Source organism: Micromys minutus (assembly GCF_963924665.1).
Source record: "Micromys minutus genome assembly, chromosome: 31".
Taxonomy (NCBI): Eukaryota; Metazoa; Chordata; class Mammalia; order Rodentia; family Muridae; genus Micromys; species Micromys minutus.
Window position 1 is genome coordinate 26888520 of NC_137966.1, and position 14239 is coordinate 26902758.

The 14239-nt window shown below is 47.2% G+C and overlaps 1 protein-coding gene across 4 annotated transcripts in view; it reads left to right on the forward strand.

The window, feature by feature from the left end:
* Window positions 1-14239, forward strand: part of ABCC1 (ATP binding cassette subfamily C member 1 (ABCC1 blood group)) — a 99941-nt gene that overhangs the window by 79025 nt on the left and 6677 nt on the right. For all 4 annotated transcript variants that reach the window (XM_080942158.1, XM_080942161.1, XM_080942159.1 and 1 more), the window contains 7 exons: window positions 4855-4936; window positions 5906-6038; window positions 6632-6842; window positions 7820-8130; window positions 11984-12183; window positions 13005-13131; window positions 13922-14023. In XM_080942158.1, coding sequence (XP_080798284.1) covers window positions 4855-4936; window positions 5906-6038; window positions 6632-6842; window positions 7820-8130; window positions 11984-12183; window positions 13005-13131; window positions 13922-14023 — 1166 coding nt within the window. The remainder of the gene's footprint in view (window positions 1-4854; window positions 4937-5905; window positions 6039-6631; window positions 6843-7819; window positions 8131-11983; window positions 12184-13004; window positions 13132-13921; window positions 14024-14239) is intronic.

Consider the following 14239-nt stretch of genomic DNA (forward strand, 5'->3'; position numbering starts at 1 on the left):
CACTGGTGGGGTCATTTTCCACATCAGCCACCCAGCTTACTGCCAGGTCTGATACGGACTTGTCTCACCCAGCCCAGTCAGGAGGATCACAGGTTTGAAGACAGCCTTGCCTCCTGTTTCTTGCCTTGGGAAACACATAAGTGCCCTACTTCCTGGCCATCACCCTAAGCAATAAATGCGGAGAGCTCCTCCTGCAGGGCACAGTTCCCTCAGCAGCTGCCTGTCTTCCTCACACCTCGAGATGTTGGGAATGATTCTGGAGGTGCTGAAATCATATAGATCTGTTTTGGGGCAAAAAAGCCAAGGAGTCCACTAAGGGGCAGTTGAGCTGTTCCCTCAGAGGGAGCCCAGGAGGACTTCTGGAACCTTCTTGAGTACCGGAGCTATTGGTGACTGCTGGAGGGTGGCAGGTGGGCATGGCCAGGCAGTGCATCTGTGGTGTAGGGAGGGTTGTAGAGTCTGCGACTTAGTGCTAGGAGAGACTTAGGGATATTTTGTGACTTTCATGTGCTAATGTGTCCATTTTAAAAATACTGGTAAGGGACTAGGGCAGTTGTTCAGTGGGTAAGTGTCTGATCTGAGTTAGACTCTCCATTTTCACTTGTGTGTCTGTCAGAGACCCCTGTGCTAATAGGGTGATAAAAACATCTGAATAAAAGAGCCAAGCTTGCTTGCTCATTTCCCTCAGGTTTTATCACAAATGTTGTACCTAGACTCTGAGGGCAGGATGTGGCTGCTGTGCCCCTAGAGGGATTGGAGGGTCAGTTCCACTTCCTTACTGGTTGTCACTGGTCATCCTATCATCTCTCATCAGAGGTATACAAAGTGTCAGCTGTATTAAATAGTGCCCCTTTCCAGTGTCCTCGTGTATGTGATGTGGTGCACAAGGGGCTGGCGGCAGAATGGCAGATAAACATAGTGTGTGTTCTAGACCCTGGCAGAAGAGACAGATTAAAGACAAAGAATGTCATGGTGCTACCTGCTTTGGTGAAGGAGAGTGAGGGATAGGAAGCACCCAGAGAAAAGGTCCCACACACCCTGAGGAGGTGTCCGGGACACATCTGAGCTGAACATGAAGGCGGCCTTGTCTCACCTTCATGTTGATCCTCATGCTGGCCCAGTGGAAGACTCTGTGGGTGAAGGATTCGCCCGCCTCTGACTGTCACTTCTTCCTCAGCCTGTCATCTGTCGTCCTTCCCCAACTGCAGCTCTTTCCAGGTCCATACCCCCAACAGCATGGAATTCAAGACTTTGCTTGTGCCAAGCAAATGCTCTGTGAGCTATACTTACCCTCCTGTTTTTTCTTTATTGCCCATGCTGGAGACCAAACCCAGACCCTGGTGAAGGTTGGGAAAAACCTGTAACTGACTTGTACCCCCAGCCCTCCTTTTCATGTTGAGATGTTGCCCAGGTTGGCCTTGAACTTGCCGCCCTCTTGACTCAGTCTCAAGAGTAGTTGGAACTGTAGGTCTGGGCACCATGCTTGGCTTTTCTGCTTTCTTGGTGATTAAACATAATTGGAGCTTTTGGAGAAGAGTCAAGGCTCCACCCAGCCCAGGCTGGGTGGGGAAACTGAAGCCCAGTTTACCTCTCTAGTCTCCCATGTGAGTTAAGTAGAAGCACAGAGAAGGCATTGCCTATGGCTCTTAACATTTTCCCAAATCTCATGACTTCCAGGTAGTGGAGTTATTAGTGAGTGAGGAAGCTCATTAGCATCTGGGCTGTGGTGCTGAACTGCAGGCATCCTGAGAAAGTCACTGTTGCTACTTGCTTGGTGGGAGTCTGGGATGCTCTGATTTCATCTTGAGGCTTTATGGGTGACTCTGGGATGTATTTCCAAACCCAAGGTTGCTTATCTCCCAGGTCAAGTGACCCTGGCCAACATACTTCTCAGGTCAGAGTGGGAAATGCTGGGCACACAGCAGAAAGGTAGGGGAAAGACAGGGTTCAAAAGCTGTTTATACATCCCTGGGCATGAAGGATACAGGGGACTTTGGGAGTGGAGCAGGAGTGTTATGGATTGTATATACTTGGTCCAGGAAGTGGCACTATTAGAAGGTGTGTGGCCCTGTTGAAGTGGGTGTGTCATTGTGGGTGTGAGCAATGAGACCCTTACCCTAGCTGCTTGGAAGTCACTATTCAGCTAGTAGCCTTCAGATGAAGATGTAGAACTCCAGCTCCTCCAGCACTGTTCCTGCATGGATGTTGCTGTGATCCTACTTTGATAATAATGGACTGAACCTCTGAACCTGTAAGCCAGCTCCAATTAAATGTTGTCCTTATATGAGTTGCCTTGGTCATGGTATCTGTTCATAGCAGTGAAGCCCTAATTAAGATAAGGAGTATGCTGCAGCAAAATTTGATAGCCATACTAGGGCCCCTACTCTCTCTTATATGCAGCAGTGTGGGGTTGAGTTTCAGACCAAGGGCTCTCAGATAGGCAACAAAACCCATTCAACCTATTTTAAACAAAGACTTGCATAGCTAACCAGTCAGGCAGAGACCTAGAGATAGAGTGGACTGAGGCCTCGTGGGCAGAGCCTGCTAGGACAGAGAAATGGAGTGGTCCTTGGTCTTATGACCACAGGTGGTCATAAGGGTCTCAAGAGAGGGATTCTGACAAGCACCACCTGGGCAAGGGGACACTGGGTAACAGGGAGAGGTGAGCAAGATCTTGGATTCCCTCTGCACAATTGAGCCTCAGTCCATGGATGCTTGGTAGGTGGAGAAGGAGCCACCACAAAAGTTCAAGGGTGTGTACCGTGCATGATTGTACCTGCTTATGTCTGGGAAGTCTTGCTTATTATCTTTCACCCTAGTAACATGGTTGTTTTGGGGTTTGTGGCTGTGTTGTGGAGGTAAGAGTGAGTCAGGTACTGCCTTAAAAGCATGAGGACCTGATTCTGATTCCCAGGACCCATGTAAAACATCAGGTATGGTGTATGCTTATAAACTCAGCACTAGACTAGTGGAGATAGGTGAATCCTGGCTCTCACTGGCCATGCAGTCTGGCCTAGTCACTGACCCCAGGATGGAAGAGACCAAAATGGACAGGACCCAAGAAACAGCAGCTGAGATGTAGTAACCTCTGTCCATGTGTATACACACAGAAATGTGTTGGTGTACTTTAAAAATATTGGGTTCTAATACCTCTACCTCTCAACCCTTATTTTACCCCAATTTCTCCCATTCCCTCAACATTAGGTAGGAGAGAAAGAGGGGAAAGAGGGCCTAGACCTCTATGGGCTACTTCCTGTTTATTAGGAGCAAGTTCAGTCTTTGTCATCAGAATATCCAACAGTTTAGCAAACCAGCAATTCAGCAATCCATTAATAGTGAACATACCAACAGTGGTGTGTGTGTGTGTGTGTGTGTGTGTGTGTGTGTGTGTGTGTTTAGATAGCAGCAACTGCTCTTCTTAGGAGCCCCCTTTACCCCTCTTGGGTCTCTAGCGTTTATTTCCTCTCCAGAGCTCCCAGAATTAAACTGCCTGCAGCTGGCAAAAATCACGCCCCTCCTAGAGCATGAGACTGTCATAGTTAATGGCTGTGGACAAACTGAAGCAGCCCCATATCCCACACCTGGGGTTGAAACAAAAATGTATTCATAGCCAAACTCCTACAGACATGTATGCTCGCAAGATAACTTACTAAAATAAACAGACACTGATGTTCAAGGGCATGTTTAAAGGAGTGAGTCTTCTCCTAGCCAGGTCCAGAATTACCTGGAACATATTCACAGATGTTCATACAAGCAGAACCTTGTGACGTCACCTCAGCCTCGGCTTCATACGAGGGTCAGCTACAGTCCCATTTAGAGGATTTTGCATTTCCCCAGGGCACACAGCTAAGTGAAAGTTCAATCCCACAGTCCTAGGTTCCTGACGGCTGGAACTGAGTTTCTGTAGGGATCCATGTAGGCTCCTGTTGTATGTGGTCATTTACAGAGCCACTCCCACCTCAGAAGCTGTTATTTGTGAGCATCCTTTGTGTGTGTGAGCACACACATGTGCCCCAGTCTTTGCTGCCTTAATTATCTTTCTGTCTTCTGTTAGTATGAAAGAAGGGAGAAGCCAGTGTAGAGTGGGAATCCAGATTAGTGGCTGTTGAGTGGGAGGCACCCTAACTACCATCGAGTGCTATTTAGTTCCGATCTTGACACCTAGTGGATCCTTCTGGGATTAGTGCAGGCATCTAGCAGCTGACCCCATGTGGTCTCACCAGTTGTTCAGACATCAAAATCCTCTTACTAGAGACATGGGTGTTGTATCAGGCCTGCCTGCTTCCCCAGGCTCTGGGCAACTCCTGTGTAATTGGACCACACAGGGTGTGAGTTCTGGCAGTAAGGGCCTCTGGGCCTTTGCCCATGGTAGATGCCATTGTCACAATGGTTGGCATTTGTTTATTTTTGAGACAGGGTCTCAAAATGTAGCCCAGGCTGGTTTTAAACTTTGAATCCTCCCTTCTCATTACACAGCCTGACATCACATGGGTGCAGAGCTTGTGTTAAGCAGCGACCCCTACTGGATGCTTAAGAGTCCAGCACACTCCAGCCTGTCTACCCTCTCTGCCTTGGCTCCAGCTTCTCCTCAGTAACTTGAACTTGATTGTGAGTGGCTGCATTTTACTCATGGTCCCTCGTGCCGTGAGTCCCCAACAGTCAGTACTAGAGCCTTGCACCTCCCTGGGGTTCTGAGATTTGGGTGGATCTCCACACAATATGATTTTTCTTCTCAAGCTCCTTGGTACCCAGAGTTGCAGTTGTCTCTTCTGGGAGTGACTGGGTTCCTGGCCTTTTGTTTGTCCTTGCCCAGCTCTTGATGTCACATTCTTCCCTCTGCCTGTCTTCTGCCAGGTGTCAGTGGTTCAGGGAAGGAGTCAAAGCTGGTAGAAAATGGAATGCTGGTGACAGAGACAGTAGGGAAGCACCTGCACAGGTAAGCATTGTGTGTCTGTGTGTGTGCGTGTGTGTGTGTGTGTGTGTGTGTGTGTGTGTGTGTGTGTGTGTGTGGCAGCCCTGAGTTGCTCCTGCCCCAGGATCTACTGTGAGATCTGAGAAGAGACAGGTGGCTCTTCACTCTACCCAGCACAGCTCCCAGAAATTTGGAATAACTGTACATCCTGCCTGCCTCACTATCCTTCAAAGGCCTTCCCAGGAAGGACTAGCACTGACCTATAACCCTTAAGACCTGCCCTTGAATTGTTTGTTCCTACTTCCGAGCCCTCTCCCCCATCCCCCCCCCCCCCCCCCACATGATTTGTGTCTTCAGGTAGCTGATACAGGGCCTGACTTGTTGGGTTTTGTGAGCCAGCACATGATCACAGTCAGTCACACTAATGGTGATACTGCTTTGGGAACTAGGCACATTTGTTGGCCTACAGCCTCCTGGGCTTTGATTTACTTCAAACAGACAGAGGCTTGCCAGTTCTGCAACTCTAGAGATGCCCAGCTCAGATTTCAGCCAGTGCCCAGAGGCTCTGAGTCAGTGGCCCTAAGCTCTGTCTAAACTGCCTTAAGAAGACTGATTCAGTTTAGTTTGAGATTTTTCTTTTGATGCAGGGTCTTATGTACCCCAAGCTGGCCTTGAACTGGATAGGTAGCTAAGGATGAACCTGAATGCCCGATCCTCTTGCTTCTGTCTTCTTGATGCTGGGATTACAGGTGTGTGCCACTGTGCCTACTCTCTGCAGTGCTAGAGTTTGAACCCAAAGCTTCATTCTACCAACCGAGCTACATGGAAGATTGTTCCCATGCACTTTATGTCCATTACTCTTCACACGCACCACCACAGCCCCCATTCATGACATACACACCCCTGTCCCTGGAAACACAGGGGCACAAGTAGGTGTGTGTTCTTGCACTCCCTAAGGTTCTTTGACTGACACCCTCCTCTCCTTCACAACAGGCATCTCAGCAGTTCTTCTTCTCACAGCGGGGATACTGGCCAGCAGCATAGCAGCACAGCTGAAGTGCAGAAGGCTGGAGCTAAGGAGGAGACTTGGAAGCTGATGGAAGCAGACAAGGCCCAGACAGGACAGGTGAGTCAGGCGCAGTGTAGAACGATTTGTTCGGTATGTGTGTCTCCCAGCAAACCTCTCAGGGCCCAAAGTCACAGACATTAAGTGACTTGCTGGAGTTGGGATCTGAGCTGGTGAATCCATGCTGGCACTTCAGTCTCATGACTACCTGGCTGTGAGCAGCCTGGACTATTGAATGGGACCGTCCAGGTCACAGGGCAGCTGCAGCCACTTCTGCACTTTTGTCTGAGCTCCTCATACCCCAGGGCCTTCACACCTGGAAGGCCACCCCTTTCATGCCTGTTTTCCATTCACAACTGGTGACTCTTCAGCTCACTTCCTCAGGGAAAACTTCCCGGCACCTCCTCACCTGGGCACTTGCATGGTGTTCTGTGCCTTTTATGGACCTTCTGTGATTACATGTTTCAGTGGGTGATTGGTGACACAGTAACAGCCTATTCAGGTGTTTGACTAGAAGCTCTGTGGGAGGCAGAAAGCCTGGCTTTACCTGCTGGCTGATGTCATTGATTAACAGAGTGGTGGAGTCTCAAGAGTCTGGACTGTGAGGAGTCACTCAGGAATAGCTAACCTTATGCTACTACTCTGGGTCCTAGGTGCAGCTGTCAGTGTATTGGGACTACATGAAGGCCATTGGCCTCTTCATCTCCTTCTTGAGTATCTTCCTTTTCCTGTGCAACCATGTATCCGCACTGGCCTCTAACTATTGGCTGAGCCTCTGGACAGATGACCTCCCTATTGTCAATGGGACTCAAGAGAACAGGGATTTTCGACTGAGTGTCTATGGGGCCTTGGGCATCTTGCAAGGTATGGCTGAGATTGCTTCATTCATAATTTCATAACTGAGTCTCCAAGTCCTAAGAAAATTTTGCATCTCCAAACTGAATCAGACCAAATGGATAGAACCTGCCACAAGTTAGACTCTGAAATGCTTGCTGAATTCATGCCCTCCCTCCCTCCCAGTCCTTTCTTCAAAGAGCCTCACATCTCAAGCCACATGCCTAATTGCTGGTTGAGCTGGCATTAAATGAAGTAGCCCAGAGTGTGTGATCTTGCTGTAGGTCTGTGTGCTCATCAGACTTTGTACACATGTCCTTTCCCTATTCCTGACTCACTTGTGCGGGCAGTAAGTGAGTCTTCTCACTTGGTGTGGTTCTCCTGCATTCAGGCTGCTGCTGGGAAAGCACTGAGTGTTGGCTATGGCTTGGAGCTGAGTGTCACTGTCCCCATTTTACAGATGAGGTAACATGAGTGGACCAGCTGACAGGGTTGGAAGTACCAGCTCCAGAACCCCTCTTTCTCTTGTTCCTGGTGAAAGAGGCTCAGATAGAAGTCCCAGAAAGAATTCTGTGGACCGTGGAGTGTGGGCTGTTTGAAGGAACCACAGATGTTGCTGGTCTCTGACATAGCTTGGGAATAAACCCTCACAAGATTAGGTGTAATGCCTCGAGTTTCTCTATCTATAACACCCCCATCCCCCACAGAGCTAGGAACTGCTGCAGCCTTTATATTATATTTTAGAAAAAGCAAAGAACAGAGAAGATATGGCATTTCCCCAGATTCACACAGCATTAACATCTTCCATTAGAGCTATGTTGCCTGGTGCAGTAATCGCTAGCTATGGGAAATGATTTGAATTTTAGTTCATTAAAATTAAAGGGAAATTCAGTTTTTCAGAAACGCGGCACAGGGCACAGTGAGGGCCACTGTCACTGGCTTGCTCGAGACACCAGGTTGTGCTGCAGCTCACACTCCTGCATCTCACACTCATCTCGCTATCCTAGGTGTGGCAATATTTGGCTACTCTATGGCTGTGTCCATTGGGGGTGTCTTTGCCTCCCGTCGCCTGCACCTGGACTTGCTGCACAATGTTCTGCGATCACCCATGAGTTTCTTTGAGCGTACACCCAGTGGGAACCTAGTGAACCGATTTTCCAAGGAGCTGGACACAGTGGACTCCATGATCCCGCAGGTCATCAAGATGTTCATGGGCTCACTCTTCAGTGTCATTGGAGCTGTCATCGTGATCCTGCTGGCCACGCCTATTGCTGCAGTCATCATCCCACCCTTGGGTCTGGTTTACTTCTTTGTGCAGGTGAGCCTCAGGTGCTCCCTTGTCTACCTGTCTTCGGGAGGGCTGGTGAGAATGTGACCATGGCACTCTTGTTTCCTGTGAACACTTAAGTGTAGCTAGGCATGTTCTCTTTCTCACCAGTGTTAACTCTTGTGAGTATGTATTAGGGAGAATGCTCACAGCTGTCTAGGCAGTTGTAATAGACTGAAATACAAAACTCTACATGGAGACATGAAAAACAGCAGCCTCATCAGGAGGTGGATGTTGGTGCTCACAGCAGATTAGGACGAAACTCATTTTGAGACTGGTGTAGTCCTTTGGGTCAGTCAATACCCCAGGTTATTCTTGCTGCCACTCATACCTTCCTTGTTTTGATCTGCTTTGCTGAGTTCACATAAATCTTCAATCTTTAAGTTGATTTCATGCTCCAAAATTATCATATCTGTCATGTGTGTAGCTCAGATCTTGAGATTAACAGAAGGGAATAGAAAAGAGACCTGTGGTCACTAGATCAGAATTTAAGTCATCTAGTCATTAAGCGCAGTTGTGTGACCATTGCTATTTGCAAGGGAGGGCAGGGGACATTTTGGTTTTCAGCTACTGGTTTCTACCAGGAGAAGAGCAGCTGTTCTGGTTCATGCCTCGTCTCCTCTGTAGTAAACACTCTTTCTTTGCATATGTTTACTTTCTTGGGCCATGTCTGTGTAGATTGCATATTCAGGCAGCAGGTGAGTGGTTAGAGACTCAGCTGGTACCAAGAGTGGGACCCTGAATCTGTATGGTAGTTTTGAGGTGTGAGCTCAGAGCTCATAAAGTTGGACGTTGAGATTGTTGGGGAATGATGGCAATGTAAACATTTAGTGGCACTTGCTTGTCTTCCCAACACTTAGGGAACTGAGGCAGGAAGATGGAGAGTTCAAAGCTACATAGCAAGACATTGTCTCAAGAACAACCAAATATTGGGTTTTGTCAATATTTGTCTGGGGACCTTGGTACTGCCATCCCATACCTGGGCTTCCTCACACTGCAGGTCAATGATGTTACTGTAAAAAGATCAAATTGTAGGGAAAAAGTTTATTTCCTAGACTTCTCTGGCAGCTTTTTTAAATCATTGCCAGCTGTTTACTAGAATATCTTTACTGCATTTACCAGCATGTGCTAAATGGCCTCATGGCTGCCTGGTAGGCTTCCTGAAGGCTCCACTTCAGAACAGGCACAGTGTAGCACTAGAAACTAGAAATGGTGTGACCTCAGGGCCACATGAAGGAGTAATGTGCTTACCTTGCAAGCATGAAGACACCTGCGTTTGATTCCTAGAAAAAGCCACTCCTGGGCTATCAAGTGACCAAGCAGTACTCACATGGTGGAAAATGAGAACTGGCTTCCTCAAATTGCCTCTGACATCCATAGATGCTGTACAGCATGAATGTTCCCTCCTCTGCCCTCCAAAAATAAGTTAGTATAAATTAAAAAATAAAAGTTAAAGAAAGGCAGGTAAAGTGTGTTTATAATTCCAGTGTTGGGTGAGGCAGAGACAGAAAGATCCCTGGGGTTCATGAGCCAGACAGTCTAATAAGTCAGTGAGTGCTCGGTTTAGTGGGAGAGCCTGCCTCAGAAACCAAGGTGGAAAAGAGATCCGGGAAGATAAACACAGTAACATGCAGGCAGAGAAATAAATAGCTTGTGGTACAGTTGTGGATGTCTCAGAACAACATTGGTAGTCAATTCTCTCTTTCCATCTTGGGCTGTGATTTAAGAACAAGGTTTATGTAGTAAGATCTGAGCTATCTGTACCTGCTGAGCAATTCTCATTAGCCCTGTTTTTAAAATTACCAAAAAAACAAAAACAAAAAAACCAACCTGCCTGGCAGTTTTAATGATAATGTGCTCCATAGGCTCAGGTGTTTGAACACTTGGCTCCCAGTTGGTGGCGCTGTTTGGTTAGGAGGCTTGGTCTTGCTGGAAGGTTTTAAAAGTCACATGTGCCATTCCCAGTTTGTTCACATGCTTTATGTTTAGGGTTCAAGATGTGAATTCTCAGCTGGTCTTGCCACCAAGGTTGGTACTTGTCCTGATATGATGGGGCACATGGAGACAAGAATTGGCAAATCTCTAAACATGCAAAATGGGATAGAAAAAGCCTACAAAGCCTCAACCCTTATATATTATACAGGTGTGCTGGATAGTTTTATGTCAGCTTGACACAACGTGAAGTCATCTGAGAGGAAGAAATCTAAATGAGAAAATGCCTTCTTAAGACTAGGCTGTATGCAAGCCTATAGGGTATTTTCTCATATGAGTGATTGTTAGGGAGGGCCTACCCTGTTATTGGTGGTGCCATCTCTGGGTTGGCGGTTCTGGGTTCTAACAGAAAGCAAGCTGTACAAGCCATGGGAACAAGCTAGAAAGCAGCACTCCTCCATGGCCTCTGCGTCAGCTCCTGCCTTCAGGTTCCTGCTCTATTGGACTTCCTGCCTTTATTGCCCCTCACCTCCTGCCCAAAACATGGTTTCTCTGTACAGCTCTGGCTGTCCTGGAATTCGCTCTGTAGACCAGAGATCAGTCTGCTTCTGCCTCCCGAGTGCTGGGATTAAAGGCTTGTGGCACTACTGCCTGGTGTGCCCTCACTGCTGTTGATGAGGAACTGTGGTATGGAACTGTGAGTGAAATAAACCCTTCCCTCCTCAAGTTGTTTTTGTCATGGTGTTTCATCACGGTAGTAGTTACCCTCGTTAAGACAATAGGCAACAGAGTAAAGCTAGGAACAGGAGAAGTGGTCCTTCCCAAGGAAGAACACACCATTTGGTTGTCCAGTGCCAACGGGTCAGCCCTGAAAAAATGCTTACAGGTAGCATTATTTGTACTCAAACAGGTTATATTTAGGTGTGTGTGTGCAAGAGTGTGTAAATGTGCCTGTGTGTGTGTGTGTGTGTGTGTGTACATAAGCTTTAATGCATGCAGTAATGATTAGTGAAAGAGGCTGTGAATTTGAAGGAGAACAGGGATGGGCAAATGTATGGAGTTACCATCATGTGAGGCTTCTGATTCAGACTCCTTCTGGTTTAGTGGAGTTCTTAAGTTTCATGCTTGTTGACATGTATGTGTGTGTGACATGTGCAGTGTGTACATGAAAAAAGTGGGACTCACACAGAAGAAACCATGGCTCTTTTCTGTTTTCCTCACAGCCCACTGTGCCCAGTGGCTTCCGTGTTGCTACAGTACAGAAGAATCAAAAGCTAAGACAGTACAGTGACTTGGACAGGTTTCTGTGTAGGTAGCAAATGAAGATTAAAGAGGTCTGGCAGTTACAAAACCTGCTTTTTTTTTTTTTTAAATATTTATTTATTTAATGTATGTGAGTACACCGTCTCTAGCCTTCAGACAGTGTCTTTTGTCACCAGAAGAGGGCATCAGATCCCATCACAGATGGTTGTGAGCCACCATGTGGTTGCTGGGAATTGAACTCAGGACCTCTGGAAGAGCAGTCAGTGCTCTTAACCTCTGAGCCATCTCTCCAGTCCCACAAAACCTGCTTCTAACCCTGTCCTATTGGGAGAACAAAGACCCAGGCATGTAGAGGACTTCTGAGAGGCCAGCTTGAAGTTTAGTTCAGGTCCATCCTGCTGCTTCTTAGCCATGGACCTAAAGAGGTCACTTGGCCTTGTTATCTCCACCTAAAAGCAAGAAAGAGCATTTATAGGTGGCAGGCGGGACACATTGGTGTCATTGACATTACTGTCCTACAGTTCACCAGGTAAGTAGCGTATCTTCAAAATTTTGGTCCCTGGAGGTCATGAGCTATGTGTAGGTTCTCTCAGTATACCCCAGGAGGGTGGGATGACGGATCCGCACTGATCATGTCTCTCTCCCACAGAGGTTCTATGTGGCCTCCTCTCGACAGCTGAAGCGCCTGGAGTCTGTCAGCCGTTCCCCTGTGTACTCACACTTCAATGAAACCTTGCTGGGCGTCAGTGTCATTCGTGCCTTTGAGGAACAGGAGCGCTTCATTCGCCAGAGTGACCTGAAAGTGGATGAGAACCAGAAGGCTTACTACCCCAGCATTGTGGCCAACAGGTAGAATAGAGGAGACTAGCTGAGTGCCCCTTCCTCAGCCTTTAGTTCTTTCTGGGAGAGAAATAAAGTTTAATGGTGACACATACCTGCAGGAAGATTTCCATGAGTTTGATTACCTAGCAAATTACAGGCCAGCCAGGCTATGGAATGAGACCTTGTCTCCAAAGTAAAGTCATCTAGGATCTGGAAAGAGATGGCTTGATAGCTAAAATTGCTTACTGTGCAAGTATGAGAACCCACATAACCTTGGCATTGTGAGGTGCAGATGAGGTGGTCTCAAGAGCTCAGTGGAGTAAGCGCCTTGTTTCTTCATGTTGAGGGCCATCTCTTGCCAAGGGACTGGTTTTATTTATTTTATTATTATCTGTTAATATTGTTTTGTGGTGCATGTCAGGCCAGTGATCCACCACTGAGCTCTGCCCCTGTCCCAAGATTCTTGTTTGCAAATAGCAGTGCCTCTTAAAGTTGATGACATCTTAGGAATTTCCAGGGAATTACCTTTCGATTTTAATAATTTCTTAAGAAAAAAGTCCATCTTTCTAAAGAAAAATTTGATGTTTTGGGATGGGGATTGTTTCTAGAGAATTCTATTTTAGTCCCTGAGCAAGCTAGACTCATGAAGAGTTGTTGACTTTAAATCCCACAAGCCCTTGGTGTGCTCTCTTGCCCCCATCCAGTTCCCACATCCTGGATTCATGGTATCCACAAGGTCTTTTGCTAAGAAGTGCTGGGGACTTAGCTCAACTAGCAGAAGGGCCCAGCTCCACCTGTGCGCTTGTCTGGTACATTCCTATATATCTCCTTTATGTATCTGCTTACAGGTGGCTGGCTGTGCGCCTGGAGTGTGTGGGCAACTGCATTGTGCTGTTTGCGGCCCTGTTTGCAGTCATCTCCCGGCATAGCCTCAGTGCTGGCTTGGTGGGTCTCTCCGTGTCTTACTCACTGCAGGTAAAGGTCTTTCTTGGGCTGCATGGTCTCCTTGGCTTTGACTACTTGCAGGGTGGGGAAAGGAAAGGACTTGAATGGAGTTTAAAGGCATAGATAGAGTCTGGGAATTCTGACACATGGCCTACAGTTTTCATTAGTCAAAAGATTCTCAGTGACTCGATGCTTTCAAAGCTATGAATTTCCCTCTATTAGTTGCATCTTATGATGTTGGTGCTGACCTAGAACTTAGCATAATTCTCCTGCTTCAGTCTCTGGAGCACTGGGTTTAATTATGGACATTAACCATCACATGAAAATCACCTGGTCACCTGGTTCCAAAATATTTTTGTGTCCTATATGACTTCTCTGTCTACCTTTCCCTTCCCTCTTCTCCCCCTCCTCCCTCCCTCCCTCCTTCCCTCTCTTATTTTTGTCCTTTCCTACTCTACCTTTCTTCCAGGAGGGTGTGCCACATGACACATATGGAGGCCACAGGACACTCTGCAGTGTCATTTCTCTGCTTGCACCTTTACTGTTCTGGAAGTAGAACTCAGGTCACCTGGCTCGCTCAGCAAGTGCTTTGCTCACACAGTTATCTCATAGCACTTGACTTCTTTCTGATAACGTGTGTAGACCATGTGTCATCTTGGAAGGTGACATATGCCTAAGAGGTGCATAGTGTCCACTCTGGGTGATGGCTCTGTGTGTGTTACTCATTTCTGTGCTTGTTGAAATGATATCATGATGCATAATTAATGAAAATGAAGCCACATTTTCCTATGAGACCCCACATGGTTCTCTTCACTGGCAGATAACTGCATACTTGAACTGGCTAGTTCGAATGTCCTCTGAGATGGAGACCAACATTGTGGCAGTGGAGAGACTGAAAGAATATTCTGAAACAGAGAAGGAGGTAAGATAGGACCCCAGCCTAGTCTCTTGGTCTTGACCTTTCAGACACGTCGTGTATGTCCTCTACCTACAAGGAGCTGGGTGCCTTCTTGGGATTGTTCTGTTTTAACACTTGCTTAGAACTGCCTTGTTTTAGAGGAAGAAAATCATCCACATGTCTTGTTTTCCCTAAGATACCAAGTGTCCATATATGAGACCCCAAGGTGCTGTCAGGCCT